The following is an 18,324-nucleotide window of genomic DNA, read 5'->3' as shown; positions in this document are numbered from 1 at the left end:
GACATTTTCTGGGTGTTTCCAGTCTATAACAGCTGACACCTTTTCAGCATCCATGCACACACAGAGATGATATGTCTGAATAAATAGTCTGAGGTAAGTCACTTCCTGTCTGAATAATTTGCATTTAGTGGGACTCAACTTTAGATTGCTTCTTTCAGTTTCTGGAGCACCTTTCTAAGATTTTCTGGATGTTCATCAAAACTCTTCCCGATGTGATGATGTCATCCAGGTATATCAGACAGGCATCGTAGGAAAGACCTTTCAAAACAGTCTCCATTAGGCGTTCGAATGTAGCCGATGCATTGCAGAGTCCAAATGGCATCACCTCGAACTGCCAAAGTCCTTGTTTGGTAGTAAATGCCGTCTTTTCTTGGTCATTAGGTCGAAAACCAATTGCTTCCAGAAAGAGTGTCCAGAATATCATCAAGTCTTGGAAGAGGGTAGCTGTCTTAATTCATAACCTCATTCAACCAGCAATAGTCCACGCAAAATCTAGTTAAACTGTATTTCTTTCTGACTAGAATGATGGGCGATGCCCATAGACCTGCTGGAGGCTCGATGACATTGCTTTCTTGCATATTATTTAAAAGTTTTCCTATCTCTTCCTGTTTAACAATCAGTTGAAGTCTTGGATGTTGCTTAATTGGTGGAGGATTCCCAGTATGCTGTGTCAAACTGGTTCGACCCACGTCAGAAGACGAGCAGGAGAAAACCTTATGAAATTCTTGAATGACACGTTCGGCAGCAATCCTCTCTCTATCACTTAATTCTGCAATAACTTCGATATAATGCCCTTTGAAAACACGGATTCTGGAATGTTTCTGTTTTGTTTAGTGGTCACTGGAGTACATGCTGAAACCATTTTACCTTTCTTAATCTTACTTAACTCTCACCTTGTCAGTTACATTGGCAATTCTCACCAGGTTAACGGTTCTCAATAGGTTGACGAGTGCTGAGGCTACTATTACTCCTTTTGGGCTGTTACAGTTCTTGGGATATTCCATGATGCCATAGCAGAAATTTTTATTTTCAGCTATCCAGGAAGTATTGTGACATCGTCTTGAGCTATGATTTGGTGGACAGATTTAAGTACTTCATTATTAATTCTGAATAGTGATGTGTCCTCAGAGGTAGAATGCAGTTCGTTATTTTTAAAGTGCAAGGAAAAATAATATTTCCTTAGAAAGTCCAATCCGAGTATGCAAGGGTTTGTAATATCTGCCTCATGTGTGATGGCAGGCAACATTTCCAAACATGATTTTAATGTTTAATTTTGCCTCAGTGTTGATCTTCTCCCTGGATACAGTCTGGAGGGTAACCCAGGGCAAGGGCCAGATAAGTTTTCTCCCAGCTGTTGAGCCACATAGTTTTGAATGATAGTAACATTCACTCCTATATCGATGGTCATATTGCAAGGAACACCATTCGTATGTCCCATGATGAAGAGTCCATTACTGCCACCACTCATATGAAATCTGAAATGCTTTAAAATGGGGCTTCTCATTATTTGGCAACCTCTGCCCGGTGAGGTGGCCGCTAAATAGTGTCCCTGCTTCTTGCTGGGAGAGGTCTTAGCTTCGGTGCCCTGGGATGTTCTGCATTTCCTTGGTTTCCAGCTTTCAGCACCGCACTTCCAGCACAGGCTGGTTTCTTGCCACTAATATTCCATCTCAAGGCATTAACTTGTCTGTTTAAATCATCTAGGCGAGCAGCCATTTCATCCACTGGCTCTTGTACTTGTGCAGCTCTGATTGGGTGTCGGTCTGTACGAGTTGCTTGCTGGGCTGCCTTGAATTTCATGGTGCACACCAGAGCACTTTTAAATCCTTGACATCTGCCATTCGTAGAATTTTTTGTATTTCAGGATCCTGGATGCCGCTGATGAAGTACTGAAAGTACAAGATTTCTCTTGTTTCTGTCAGGCATTCAGTCTCCCGCTCCTGGCACCAAAAAGTGGTGCATGTGTGCAGATTCATAATACAGTGAAAGCACAAGTCTGGCAATAGTTTAATAAAAATTTATTCTTATCAAAAGAAATAGATCAGAACTCTTGAATTTTCTTCAGAGATATTTGTACAAGTGTTCACAATGTCATGCAGTATAATCAGTAGTTATTCTTCAAACTATTTTCTTCCTTTTTTTCTACCGACAGTGAGGCAGCTGATCCATTGGGGCAGTTAGCAGTTAGCATACCGGCCAGGTAGCCTCGCTGACTTAATTAACTTGGTCTACATGGAAAACTTTGGTGCATATTGTGTTCAAGACGAGTGCTGGGGGGTTGCAAACAAATGCTGAGCGAGTCAGTGGTAGAGTAATGGAAGAAAGGAGAATTGCAGGTGAGGAGAATAATTTCAGTTTCACATTAAAAGAGATATAGATAGATAGTTACAGCTTAAGTGCTGTCAATAGGCATCCACAACGTGAACAATAAATGGGGGCTGTAGATAGTTTAAATACAAGTATAACTGAGTTATAATCAGCTGAATAATGCAGTGATTATGAATATCAGCAATTAAGAGAGTGACTGATAAAAAGTAAAAATAATATAATAAATAATGCAAAATATATAATTCAAGGTTCACAATCCAAGGAAATAAGTATAAACAGAAAAAACTAACTTAAAATAAATTATCTACAAGCACAGAGCGTATGGGGGCTATGCTGGTGACGAGGATGGCAGCTGAAAATTATTCCACCCTGTCTGAGATATTACATGCAGTATTAACACAATCGCATACATGTTTCAAAGCATAGCAATTTTTTCTAAGCAACTTCGACCCATGCATGGATATAGTCCACTACTGGCTGTCTAAAATGACGTTCTGCAGTCTCTCTGCAAACGAACACATAGTCGTCCAGATCTCCTGCCATCCCGCATGAGCACTAGTTGTTTTCTCGTGGTCTGAAGCAATGCAATCAAGTCATTGTAGAAACTGTATTGTACCAGATGGCGCTGTGTGCACTTAAATTCTTCGGACTAGTTCAGAACCTTGATGATTGCGAAAGATGTAACACCAATGCGAAACATTAACCAAAGTTTATATGGGCTTCTCCTTGTTGTAAATGTATTTAATTGTGTTGTCAATAAAATATTGAGAAAATGATAAAAGGCGAGAATGCGTCTGACAGGTAAGTGAGATTTCTTTATATTTTGATTGAATTGAGTTTTAGTGACAAAGAATGTATATGCGTATTTACAGTCATGAAGGGACCATGCTCTGTTAGAAACTGGGTAAAGTGAGGCGAGCCACTTCTTAGAAGCCAACAGAGTTTTGGGAAAAATCTGTAGACTATTCTGCCAATAATCTCTGTCTCCCGCAGATGTTGCTAATGCTTCAATAATTCTCTTTCAAGCTCAGCTTTAAGAATAAGCCCGGGAAAGGCACCTCAAGTGTGCAAACATGGGGGTCAGTTGCTGCTCCTTTGGGTGTTGCATCTGCAATTTCATAACCCAGTATTCCAGTGTGGGCAGGTATTCATTGAAGTTAGTGCTATGTAGTATTTGATGTATTTATTAAGAGTTTTTGTATGGCTCTGACAAGTGGATTTTTACCGCATGTGCCTTGTATTTCCTGAAGGCTAGAGGCCGAGTCTGACTAAATATTGGAATAATTATTTTCCAGTGCATAGACAAGTGCAGCTTTTAAAGCAATCATTTCAGCCTGAAAAACTGAATACAATGCAGTGCAAAGCACATATAAAGAAAAAGCTAATCGGATCTCGCACTGAACTCACAACAACAACAGTAGCTAAATAAACAACCTGCAATAACAAAAACTAATGAGAGCAGATGATCCGCCTTAAATAGTTTTCAAAGGGCTATACAAACTCTTTCTAGTACTTTCTGTTTCTGTAGATTTCTGGAAGGTAAAAAGAGTGTGGACTTACAGCTAAATAATGGCCAATTACATTTATTTAATATAAATAGAAATTGCCGAGATACCCATTTACTCAATGTTAAATGCATGTACCCCTTTGTTCTTACTTTTCTGTCATAGCTTTCTCTTGAAATTTGTCTCAGGCTGCGTTGCATGGGGAAATACAACAATTTTAAGTATAATTCTACTAAAATTGCCTATTTAAATACAAAATTCGTAACAGTACATATGTTTTTATTTATAAACAACATTTTGAGCTGTTAAACTTACTTTTAGTTTTAAAAAATGTATATATGGAAGAGCAATGTTTGAAATAAAAATTCCTATTTGTAACATATGTGTGAAATTTAATGCTTTTCTGGAATAATTTACTTTTTATCGTAAAACTGAAAAATAGCTGCATATTTTGCTTAAATATAGCTTGTTTTTAAGCTATTTTTAAGTTTTATTTATGTTTATTTATGTTTAGCTTCTTGATTTAATTTTTTAATGTTATTTTTTATATTAAATTGTTCTCAAGGGGTCAATGTAAACATCAGTTTGATATTAATACAAAATATTAGTGTTCTGTCTACCTTTAGATTTGGTAGGTATTAAATGTTGAATGTTCTCAGAAATTTCTAAAAGAGCATCATCTTTCAGACTTTTAAAATTAAATTGTTTTGAACACATTAATCATATTGCATGATTTCAGGCTTCTTTTTGGTTTCTCTTTTGTCTTTCATGATTTATTCTTTTCATAGAAGAACAACTGGGATGCTCATGAACTTTGATGCTGCATCAGTTTTAGAGTCCAAAGGTATTCATTCTGTGAGGCTTCATTTTTAATTCAAAGGAAAAAAAAAAAAAAAAAAAAGATAAATGTGCTTGCTGAGACATGTTTGCATAAATCTCCTGTAGCTAGAGTCTTAACTATAAATATGTGCAGTTTATTAAAAGAGACACAATCTTATTAAGCATTTTCATAGTTTTGTCATACAGAATTCTTTACTTGAATGAAACTGGATTTATAAAATTTTGGACAGACTTTTTTTTTTAGATAGAGGAAAGGAGAAATATTTAAATCGTATTCTTCTCTCCGTTAGTTTTGCAGAAAAAATTATGGAATATATAGTTTGAGTTCTAGGCATTTTGTTTCTCTCTTTAAAAAAAAAAAAAAAAAAAAAAAAAAAAAAACTAAAAAAGAAGTATTGTAATCGCAAAAAGTTTCAGGCATCATATTTCAACAAAGATATCCATTTTGACAGCTATAGAATGCAATTTAACGATGTTTTTGCTTGACATCTGCATGTAAGGACAGAATAAAAGACTCTAACAAAATTATAAAACTGATTTAAAATGAATTCTGAAGAGAATTTTTCGTCGCATCTGTGCGTACGTACGTATCTTGTATAACACGAAAACAAGTAGCCTCAGAACGTTGAAATTTTGTATATAAGACTGCTATAACATGTAGATATGCACCTTGAATTATGCTTGCAATCGGCTGCATCAAAAATATATAAATATATGTATATATAGATCCCCTCTGTTACTCATCTAAGTTTCTTTATTCTTATATGTTTGCAAATTGTGCATTTTTTTGCTTTAAAAATGATTGAATTATGTTGTTCTTATCTTCTGGTTAAGATTTTTAGGCCTTTAGTAAATTTGAATGCAATATTTGTAGAATTATCAACACTTTAAACGCTATTTAAGTGCGGCTAAGTAATTATTTTTGCCATGGCTTCAATGTTTGTTTACATTTGAAACTTTGCAGAATAGTGGATTTGTTGCCAATCTAGAGAAACTAAGCTTCACAACAACAAAGATAATGCCTTCTTTTATTGTTGCAAATTAAATCATGCTTAATCCATTCTGGAATTTATTGAAGGAAATAGGTGTTTAAGATTTACTTTGTAATTTTTAATATTGATATTTTGAGTTTTTATGCATTTTAGCCTTGTAGTGAAGTGAGGACTGAATTTGAGAAATACTGAATCGTTTGTGAAAAACTTTTTTTTTAATTTCTTTCATACATCGTTTTAGATTTATTATTATATTTGAATAGAACATGTGGCAATGATTAGATAATTCTTCAGATGATATAAATTTTGTTCATTCTGTGTTGTAAAATGAATGAAATATAACATTGTTATAGCACCAGTCTCTATGATAAACAAATATAGTGAATTTTTAAGAGTGCATTTATTCTATCATGATTTATGCGCTATCGATGAAGTAGCTTAATTCAGTCCAATAAGCTTAAATGAAATGCAAGGGGGAAAAAATCATATAATTTAATATTTTACAAGGAAGTCATGATCACTGATGTCATCTGATGTATACACCATCTGATGTATATGGTGTATACATCAGATGTTTTAGTCGCATAAATTTTAGAGCACATTTCTTTCTCTTTGCACATATGCAAAAATTTAAATGGCATCTGTGGTACAATTCTAGTGAAAAAGATAATTTAGCAAATTCTGGCACTGAAAAATAAAATCTTCATAAGAAAGCATCATAATGCAAAATCACATCAGGCTAAAATATTCACAGAGTTGCCAACTCTCCTGATTTAGGCGGGAGACTCCCGATTTTCAACCGCTCTCCCGCCAACCTGATTTACAATATATTTCTCCCGACTTTTTCTTATTCTTAAAATTTCTCACGATTTTTATGCAACTTGGCTTAATACTTTGTTATATGTATAAAAAAAGTGCTTTTGGACGTCTGAAAGCAATTGAATTTTCTCTACATCATATCTAAAAACCTTGCGAATCAGATAGCTTCTGCTTTGTGAGTGACAAAAATTATCATCTTTTGTTACGTCTGCGAGAAAGGTGAAATACTCGTGTACGTTTCAAAAATCGTACACAGTTGACTTTCCTTCCATTATTTCCTCAAAGAAATGTAATAAATTTGCGATGTGTACCGCCTGTCGTTGCGATTTTTCGATTTCGTATGTTGGAAGGGCGGATGTTCTCAAACATGTGCGTACACAAAAACACAAGGATAACATGAGTTGTTTTGAAAAAAACGAAAAATTAAATTTTTCTTCGGAAACAAAGGACCAAAAAGTTATTAATGCAGAATGTCTGTTCTCTGCCTTTTTACTGGAGCACAACCTGCCACTGAATGCATCGGATCACGCTGCAGCTTTATTTAGAAAAATGTTTCCCGATAGTGAAATCGCTAAGAAATACTCAAGGTGCAAGAATCAAAACAGGTGCAATTGTTAAAGAAATGGGTTTGAAAAATAAATCTTCAGTTATTGATTGCATTAAAACAGCTCCGGTCTGCCTCTCTACTGATGGAAGCAATAATACCGATTCAAAACTGTATCCAATTGTTGTGTCTTTTTTTGATCCAGAGTCTTCAGAAATTGAGTGCAGTTTACTTTATGTTCCCACTTTAGAAGGACATTTGACAGGCTTTAATATAGCACAGTTAATTATTAAAACTTTAAAAGAAAACTGCAGGCACTCTGGATAATTGCTTAGCACTTGGTGCCGATAATTCACCAGTATTTGTAGGCTTATAAGGCTGGTGTTGCAGGCATCTTAAGAAAGGAAAATTCAGATTATGAGGTGCACCTGTTACCTCTTAAATTTAGCAGCTGATAAAGGGGCAACTTCTTTACCAATAAATGTGGATGAACACATTGTTGATATTTATTATTATCTTGAAAGGAGTTCTAAAAGGAAGGAAAAATTGAAACAGTTCCAACAGCTGCATAACAGCAGTTTACAATTAGAAAACTTGGATGAAGTTATAAAATCAGCTACGATTGACACCCAGTGGAGTTTAATTGCAAAACTGAAAGGTGCTGATGGAATTTTAAAATGTAGTGAACTGTCTAGAATTGTGTTGGCCATCTTGACAGTTCACTATAGTAATGCAGAGTGCGAGAGGATCCTCAGTGTTGTTGCGAAAACGAGGACTAAATTTAGATCTAATATTAGAGATGGCACATTAGAAAAACTTTTATTAGAGAAAGCAGGCCTACATGGCAATTGCTGTGAACACAATGATGAAGTTTCTTTCTTAAAGAAAGCAAAATCTGCCACTGTTTATAACATTTGTACGAAAACTGATTAAAGTGTCTTTTTTTTTTTTTTCTTTTCTTAAACGATGCGTGTAGTAAAAATTTTTTTATGTGTAAGGTATTTTTGTGTTGCTTGCATTTAAGAATTAGTTACTACTTAAAGTTCATTCATTATTAAAAACTATATTTTTATCATTTAAAAAGTCTTTTTAACATTGTGAAAAATCTCCTGATTTCTTAAAAAAATCTCCTGATTTTTGTGTGTCATAGGTTGGCAAGTATGTATTCATAAACTTGGGCAAATTATTTGTATTACTGTAATCTAAATAAAAATTTTGGGGAAAAAATTTCAAAACAAAGGAAAAGCAAAAAGAAATCTGAAAGATTTCAGATTTTAAATTACGTCCAAAGGGGCATTTTTTTAACATTTTATGTGTTACCTTTATTTATTAAATATCATATTCTTCGCACTTAAACCATAAAATTCAGTTCAAAAGCAGTATTGCAAAATAATTTTAAAATGAGCATATCTTTAGAATTTCCAATACACAGTCTTGCATGCTGGAGGTAAAAATGTTTTTTCTGTGCAATGTTGCCATTGCTCCCTTTGAAATCCCTGAATTTGTTAATCAAAAATTCGTTAAAGTTTTACAAAATATGAAATTGATAATGAAACAAATTTCAAATTTGGGCTTCCAGATGTCCATATTCGCAGTATGATTACGTCATTCAAAATTTGATGGCTCTAGGTACCTTTGTTTTATCAGAATGTGAGAAACATGCATATATTTATGGAGATTCTTCATTATTTAATTTCTTCAAATATAATACAGGGTGATAATATTTGGTGGCAACAATTTGAAAAGTGAAACGGACATTCAGAGTGATTCGAAAAAGTGACGAAAACTGTAGTCGTCAGGAACAAAGCCCCTTTGGACTAACAAAACTGAATATCAAAATTTCATTGCATCAACATTCTTTTCAAATTTTTATATTCATGAAAGATATAAAAAATGTGTTTTTATGTGATGACTTTACACTTTTGGATATATCATTTATGTTATAATTTTTATGTTTTATCATTTATGTTTGCTTTATGTTATAATTTTTGCTTCTTGTGCAGAATCTATACTAATTCTTTTTTATTTTCATTAATTTTTGTCTGCAAAGAACACTTAAAAGGGAATTTAGAAGATTATATTCGCCAGTTTGGGAAAAGAGTGCGCTTAGTGAGAAATAAGCAAAGAGAAGGCCTTATTCGATCTAGAACATTTGGAGCTCAGTATTCAAAAGGCGAAGTTGTGCTTTTTCTAGATGCTCATTGTGAAGTAAATGTAAATTGGCTTCCTCCTCTGTTGACACCAATTTATCAAAACAGGTTATATATCTTTATTATCTTTATTGTGTTTTAAAATAGAGATTCTTGATAGATGTGTACATATCTGTTAAGAAATAATTTATACAATTTTATAATGTAATTTTAGACACACAATAGTTTTGTATTTATTAAAATTGCATAATTGCTGTATAATTAGTGTGTTTTTGTATTAAATTATTTTTTATCATGCATTAAATGTAGTTATGGTATTTTTTGGGAGGGATTAATTTTTAGTGTGTAGTCGGAAAAGATGGCTACAGACTTATAGATACTTGTAAATAGATATGTATTTTCTTAAAATAAGGTGCAGAAATTTGTGATATTTTTTCATCGTTATGAATGGAAAATTTTTCATCTCTGTCGTCAACTAAATTTCAAGACATCTGTAAACTAATGTAAGGGATAGCTGCCAAAGAAAAAAAATTGCATTGGGTAATCTTCACACTAGAATATAAAGGGTACTTCTTTATCTTAATAGATCCCATGATAATGGTGCACCAAAATTTCATGTCTTATTGAAATGTCTGTTTATTTTCCACATACAGTTTCTATCTACCATATTTCTGCGATTGCTTTTAATATGGTATCAAACACATTTTCAAATCATAAGGATTTTCTCCACATTAATCCCACAAGATAGAACTCAAGATAATGATAAGCCGTGCCTCATTGCTTTTAATTTTGCCACTTACTGGAGCCCTAGTTTTTCAATAATTTGTGTATGTGCAGCCGTTTTCAGATCCATATAATAAAATTTATGATTCACTATGAAGTGTTTCCCAGTTCCTCTGTTTTGCATTCTCTTAAACAGTCTGAATAAATAGGCTTGTACGTGATCCATGATTTTTGCCATGAGTGTGGTTTCCTCTTTATTTGGAACTTGAACAATAAAGTACTCAGTCATACTGTCTTTATTTATTATACTGGCTTTCAATATTTTATTTTATTTTACTATTTCATATTTTTATATTTTATTTTACTGGGCAAAGAGACTACCATCTATTTCCACAGTTATGCCATGGCCACCTATTCATTTATTTGGTTATCAGGTTGAATGTATAGAAGATAGATCTCTCGTAAAATTCTCCTGGTCAGTAATCATATTTTTGCAAAGGTTATTTTGGTTGATCTTTACATTACGGTAACTTGGCGATTTTTTGGCGAAAATTTGGCGACCAACTCCCCTACAGCAACCCTCTATTTTTTTTTTCCCCGCCACCATTTTGTCTTCACGAAGTAAAGACATGTTTCTTTTCTTTTTATCTACTGAACACTTCTTCCAACAATCTACTAGCCGAATTACACTTATGCTAGAAATTTTATCAAACAAAACTGCTTAATCATGACAAATATTCACTGCAAAATTCGGAAAAAGTGCACAATACCATACACCTTACGCGTTTTTCAAAATAACACATACACATAAACCATGTACACGCCGACTTATTTTTACTTAAAAAAACATCCCAGAATTGCACAAAAATGGCATTGCGCACACTCTTCACTATATCCATGTACACTGCTTTTTTCTCATAAATTCGAAAAATTTCGCGAAAATACATGACAATTTTCTCAATCTTTAAACCCGGTAAAAAGAACATATATGAAATTACCTGATCGCGAAAAAAGTATTTACCCTTTACAAATATGAACATTTCCACATATAAAATAAATAAAATATCCAAAAACTTTTACCTCTAAATCATCTATTACATTATACACGTCACCAACGAATTCATACATGAAGCATTACAAATATTTAGTATCAAATATTTAAATTATTTCCATGCACGTTTATTTCAACTTAAACGTAAACCAAATTCCTACAAGCATAAAATTCACAAAATAACTATCATTTCATTAAAATATCACTGAACCATGTACACGTCGACTTATTTTTACTTAAAAAAACATCCCGGAATTGCACAAAAATGGCATTGCGCACACTCTTCAGTATATCCATGTACACTGCTTTTATCTCATAAATTAAAAAAATTTCACGAAAATACATGACAATTTTCTCAATCTTTAAACCCGGTAAAAAGAACATATATGAAATTACATGATCGCGAAAAAGTATTTACCCTTTACAAATATAAACATTTCCACATATAAAATAAATAAAATATCCAAAAACTTTTACCTCTAAATCATCTATTACATTATACACGTCACCAACGAATTCATACATGAAGCATTACAAATATTTATTATCAAATATTTAAATTATTTCCATGCACATTTATTTCAACTTAAACATACACCAAATTCCTACAAGTATAAAATTCACAAAATAACTATCATTTCATTAAAATATAATTAAATTCAAAAACACCACTTAAAATATACATGAGCACATACATTCAATTAATAAAAATTACCTTACAATCCTAATTACTTTAAATTAAATCATTGGTAATAACAATTTTCCCAATAATACCAAATTCCTTTCCACCTTACATTTCCAACAATGCATAAAAATAATTAAAAATACTAACTTACCTAATCTCCTTCAGAATCTTCATTACGTGGCGGATACACTTTTCTTCATTCTCTTTCAGAATCTTTAAAATCATACTTATCTTTCAAAGCAAGATACCACGTAAAATAAATAACATAATAAAACATGTTTATTTCTCTCTCACACAACCTTAAAAAACATTTCTTACTATCCTTTTCAATACCACTAAATACCCATTTCGAATTCACTTTACTTACGGCCATGGGATCCAAAAATTCACAAACACTATTTCACACAACACAGAATAAAGCCAAATATGAAATTCCCAGATTTTTCCCCATTAAAGAACAGCAATTCGTCCATTAAAATCACATGACATATCCCATGATCTCTTCCGATTAAAGAACCGTAATTCGTCCATTAATATCACATGACATATCCCATGATCTCTCATTTCCCCCACACAAAATAATGCGTAATCGGAACTCAGTACTGCTCACGTTATTACCAAAGTCCCAGGTAGTAACCTTTATCGCCTCCAAAATGTCGCCAAACTACCAGTTACCGTAATGTAAAGATCAACCGTTATTTCTTCCTCAATTTAATTGGTGTCAGTCCCTGTATCCAATAGTAAATAAAATTGCAGTGCTGTTTACAGAACAGTATTTTGGAGCCACTGAAACACCCGTCAGAACATATGCTTTTCTCTTACTTGCAGTTTTTTTGCATTTCGCCTCCAAATGCATTTACTGATATATATTTTTATTTCATGGCCATTTTTACATATTTCAGTGCAAAGTAAAATGTCTCTTTCTTGAAAGAACAATATAACATCTTTCCCAGTTATCAGTAAATCAAAAATTAACATTTCTTTTAAAGAAAATACATTAACATGTGGCCTGCTTACAGTTCTTATCTTCTTCAGTTGTCAGTAAATCAAAAGTTGCCAACATATTTTTGAAAAAAAGAAAATTTGTTAACCTGTGGCTTACTTACAGCTCTGCTCATGACAAGTGAAGCAATTTATCACTTTAAAAATGGCTGTCTTAAAAATAAGGAAGTATATAGTGGAAACTCACTTAACAAACATAATGTTTCCCTGATCTAATACAAACACACATTACGCGAAAAAAAAAATTTTCATAGAAAGCAATATAAAATACGATAATGTGATCCATTCAGGAAAAAATTCTTGAACAAATTTATAATACATTTTTTTTTTACAAAGAAGTTGTCCGAAAACATTTGTTTTGCCTGGGTTTCAAAGTCTGGAGAAAATGAGCAAGCAACATTATCATTAAATGAGTTTGTAGCATGCATAACTATTGCCTCATTAAGGTATTGCTTTTCAGCAAGGAAACAAATTAGGATATAGTAATTTTGGGGCTAACAGAGACAGCTTGAGTTATTCAGTTTCAGCTTTATACCACTTCCTTCATCTGTTCTAAATACCACTTGATTACAAAAAAGAGGCTTCCTCTGTTTAATTGCTAATTTGTGTTTTAATTAATTATTGCTATGTTTGGTAGTATTTTCTTTGTATTTTATTAGTTAATGCTTTTTTACTTCTTTTTTCAAATAATATGATTTTTATTAGCAAATTACAAGGATTTCATCTGTGAATAGTGATTTTTGACTTGAAATTTGTGTACATTTGTATTATGGATGACAAAAGATGCAAAATATCTGTAAAAAAACATGTGTGATACTGTGTAATGGAGTGGAACACAGTTTTTTAGGTTTATGATTTTGTTATTGAAGAAAAATTAAATGCTGTACCCAAATAGCATATTTTCAATATGAAAATAATTATTATTACTGTAATTTCCGGAAGAAAGGCTGCATCAGCGTAAACGCCGCAATAGATTAAATTGCGCGTGACATCGTCTTGGGCCGTATAGATGCAAAAACTCAACCTAAGTCCTGAATTATGACATATCAGTTAAGAAAAATGCATGAAATGAAACCATAACTCAAAAATAAATTAAAGGTAAGAAATGTATAGCTTCTGTGCCATTTAGAGACATTTTCAAAAATGTTCCACTCCCTAATTAAAAACTATCCAACAAGTATTTGTACTCAAACTGATGGAATCTGTATTTGGCAGAATGCCAAGAAAAATCCATTCAGGCTGAAGGGGAAATACGTCAGAGTTCGTTATTGCGAGGCAGGTGGAGTCGTGTCCACCTTTGAAAAAAATTGCAGAAAAGGCAGGGGTGGGGAGAGGATGGGTCCTGGAAGATTCATGGAATGGCAGAGGAGAGAGACTATTCAAACTGATGAGAATGTGGATTTGAAAGGGGGAAGAATGTTATTGTTCTGAGATCTCGTTTAGGGTGAATAAGACATGTAGGTTCGTTCAAGGGAAAGAATGTAAACAAAATAACGTTTGCAAAAAGCAACTGAGTGGTCTTTTGTGTGGGAACAGAACCAGTCTATGCACAATGACAAGGCCATCCAAACAATGTACAATGACCATCATAGGAAATATTTTATTTTTAGTGCACCTAAACGCCGCACCCGCTGAAAATTTAAGTTTTAAACACGTAAACACCGCGGCGTTTCTTCCAGGAAATTACGGTATATCATTGTTTAAGTACATTTTTGCTACATTTAGCATTAAGAATGGTTGTTAAAATACTCCAGTGAGAAGTGGAACTGTAAGAAACATTATTTGAATAAAAACTATTGATATGAAATGCAAAAAAATGTATCAGAGTTAATAAAGCTCTTTTCTTATCATATTTGAAGGAAATTTATGAACGAAGCAGTTATCACTTTCATCTGGAAAGTTCTTACTATAAAAACATTAAAAGAATGTTGCTTGTGCATTTTTCCATTGACCATGAGAATTATTGAGTACCCTGCTGTACTGCCACTAATCACTGAAGTGTAATTTTGAAGCAACAAATGTTTCTTAATTTAGTTAGGGCCTTATCACTTCTATCAAAGCGCGCGGCTAGGTGGGACATTTCCAAGAAACGAGATTCTAGTAGCACTGCTTTAAGTGGGAGGCTTCCGAGAAATGTTTTGTCTAGCTAGGCAAAATATCTTGAAATTTTCCCGAAAATGTTCCATCTGGAGACATGTTCCGCGTACGTTCAACCAATCAGACGAAAGTTCCGTTTCTGAAGGATCACAGTAATTTTCAATAAGGCGATGGCTCTTGTTGTGAAATCATGGACGGTGGAAATAGATGCCGATTTAATTGAAGAAATACGAAAAAAGCCTTATATATATATATTGCTGTTTTGTTGAAGTATAGGTGTCTAAGTTGTTTTTAAATGTTTACATATTCATTAAATTTATAATTGCGGGAATTTCAGAGTAGACAATATTTTATGACATGCTATTTCTGATGATTTGTTTACAAATTATTCGGCGTCAAATTTTTCATATTTCGGGCTAACCATGTGAAAAGAATGTTATTGTTATCTAATAGAATTTTTTAACTAAGTTTAAGGGAAATAAGGCCTGGTGGCTAACATATTGTGCAGCAGTACCACAGGTTCGGGGTTCGAATCCCGGCTGGGCAAGGTAGACTAAGCCTTTCATCCCTTGATTTCCATTCCTTGGGCCAATAAAATAAGTACCGAGTTCGCTTGGGAACTAAAAGCTGGGGGTCCTATAACAAGCTGCCTACTTGTTCAGGGCATATGCTCGCGCATCCCGGGGTCCCCGGACAAGAAAGCAGATTTTGGGACACGGCAGGCCTTGGCCCGTTAGGGCTGTTTGCGCCGCTGAGTTTTTAAGGGGAATAATTCTTTTAAATATGTTTGTATATGCACGCTTTACTTTTCTGCTAATTACTTTTAAATTGAAATTGCGTAATCAGCGATTATGTATATTTATTAAAGCATAGATTACCGAGTGGCCATAATTAAACTGACAGTGTACTGTAAGCGCGATCTATTTGCGAGAATGACGCCACATTTTGTAGGAAGATTAAACAAGATGGGACGAAGGATTCCGTGAAAAAGCAAATTAGTTCCAAAAGTCACCGCTAGGGATATATTTGGCACTGTGTAATAGAAAATAGAGTGTTAACAAATGCAAATTAATACAGAATAAAATTACCTTTTATTATGCTCATTTTCTGATTTAATTCAAGTGCAAAATAGCAACACTTTTAAAAAAGCGTAAAATCTACATAAACACCAATAAAGTCTCGTGATCTGCATTATCACGTACGCTGAGCAGAAGAAGAAGTTCTTTATTCAAATTTCACATTACATCCATTCGCACAGGGCCAGCTGCTTGGGTTTTAAAAGGCAATGTGTTATGTTTCGAATCAATCAGATTGAAAGTTTATGTGCAATGTCTCTTTCTTTAGTCGAGCGTGCGTTACTGGTCAACTTCTTTTACCTCAACCAGTGCAACGTGTCAGCCGCTCTTCGTGCTTTTAGAACGCAAAAAAAAAAAAAAAAAAAATCGTAAAGGTAACAGTCCTGTGTCAGTTAATGGGCTAAATGCAATGGTTGCGACGTTTGAGAAAACAGGTTCTCTGAAGGTTCAGTCAGGCAGAGGACGAAAACCTGTACCACAGGATACAATCGAAGCAGTTGCCACGGCGATTGTCGACAGAGGACCAGACAATATTGCGGCCACCTCTAGCACTCGTGGAGTAGCTCAGAATATGTATATGCCTTACAGTACGGTATGGAAAATCTTACGAAAGATTATCAACTTCTATCCGTACAATGTCAGCCGTGTACAGGAGTTACTGTACCCTGACCATGATAAGTGATTGACTTTTGCTCTCACCTTTCTTGCCAGAATGGAGGTGGATGATGCTTGGCCGTAGAAAATCTTAGGGGAGACGAGGCCCACTTTTATCTGAATGGAACTGTGAATACCCAGAACTGCCAAATTTGGGATGACAAATCACCACACGCAGTCACAGCAATTTCCTTACATTCACCAAAGGTAACTGTTTGGTGTGGGTTCACAGCGGAATTTATCGTAGGTCCATTCTTCTATGAGAACATTACCTGGACAGGACTGGAAACCTGTTCTGTTACCGGAGAGAAATATCGCCACATGTTGAACAGCTTTGTCATTCCGGCACTTCAGCAAAGACGGTGCCTGGGGGAAATCTTTTTCATGCAAGATGGAGCCAGTCCACATGTTGCTGTACGGGTGCAACAGATGCTATGACAGAAATTCACAACAGAAAGAGTCATTAGTCGCTACTTTCCAACTGCATGGCCACCTCGGTCATCTGATCTTACCCCATGCGACTTCTGGCTATGGGGTTACCTTAAGTCCAAGGTCTATAAAGGGGTGGTTTAGGACCTGGCTACGTTGAAGGATAACATATCACAGACTGTACAGGAGATTCCTGCAGACATGTTACTTTCTGCTGTTGTGCATACTATGCACAGAATGCAATATGTGGTCCACAACAACGGCAGCCACATTAAACCTCATTTGAATGCAAAATAAAAGATAATTTCCGTATTGATTTGCATTTGTTAACACTCTATTTTCTATTACACAGCACCAAATATTCCTCTAGCGGTGACTTTTGGAACTAATTTGTTTTTTCGCGGAATCCTTCGTCCCCTGTCTTGTTTAATCTTCGTACAAAATGTGGTAACATTCTCGCAAAGAGATCGCGCTACAGAACACTATGTCAGTTTAATTATGGTCACCCGGTATATATATTTACTAAATAATATTGATTATATTATCTCCTCAAGTAGTAGAATAAATTGATTTCACACTAAGTGGATTTAAGATTATATATATATATATATATATGAATAAAAAAATAAACATTGCCAAAAAGTTTATTTGAAGTTACTTATAATTCATATAATGGTTATATAATTGTCAGCAAATGTAGTCATCAGTTCTTTGCAGATTATGATGGATATGGAATACACAGTTGAAAAATAATTGAAGTGCATTAGGCTAGTCATTACAATTCACCTACTTACACACAACCTTTGCATTTTTAACTATATTTGGAAATTTAAACAAAAAATTTGAGCAAGTAGCCTTTATGAAATATTTAACATTTTGGGGATGAAATACAAATTTTTGACTCATCACAAAACAAATATCAGTAAGTGTCATTATATCATGTACACAAAATTTATTAAATAAGTATATGGATACAAAAATAACTATTTACAATAATAAAATCAAATATATACAGCAGATCATTACAAAGAATAGGACTTCTCTTTGCACGTTTTTTCTCTTTAGCTTTTAAATTCGCCAGAGTTGAGATAAAAATTATTTACTTAATAGCCATCACCTTTCTATTATTTTCCATAACTAACAATAAAGTTTAAAATGAAAAGTGCGTGAGCAATACAAAATACAACAGGGAAAAGTAATCGCACTTGGAAGGAAACATCGGTTTTGCCTATCTGAGCGATAACTGATTCTTGTTTGGCTTTCAGCCTGTTTACCAAGTGAAGATGGTAACCCTTCACTTGGAAGATGGTAAGCTGACATCCCAGAATTGTTCCTTCTAAATTTATGTTCTGGCAAAAAATATTGTATGTGATAGTAGTTTAAGATAATCAACAGATATAAATTACAAATACAGTATGCAAAAAGCTTA

The 18,324-nt window shown here is 33.9% G+C and overlaps 1 protein-coding gene across 2 annotated transcripts in view; it reads left to right on the top strand.

Moving 5' to 3' along the window:
• Positions 1-18,324, top strand: part of Pgant7 (N-acetylgalactosaminyltransferase 7) — a 154,905-nt gene that overhangs the window by 86,216 nt on the left and 50,365 nt on the right. For both annotated transcript variants that reach the window (XM_085818678.1, XM_085818677.1), the window contains one exon: positions 9,079-9,286. In XM_085818678.1, coding sequence (XP_085674804.1) covers positions 9,079-9,286 — 208 coding nt within the window. The remainder of the gene's footprint in view (positions 1-9,078; positions 9,287-18,324) is intronic.

The sequence above is a fragment of the Stegodyphus dumicola genome, chromosome 6 (genome assembly GCF_044657685.1).
Source record: "Stegodyphus dumicola isolate Sdum_Otavi_A_Nest chromosome 6, ASM4465768v1".
Taxonomy (NCBI): domain Eukaryota; kingdom Metazoa; phylum Arthropoda; class Arachnida; order Araneae; family Eresidae; genus Stegodyphus; species Stegodyphus dumicola.
Note: the sequence above shows the minus strand (reverse complement) of the source record. Positions and strands in the feature narration are given on the sequence as shown.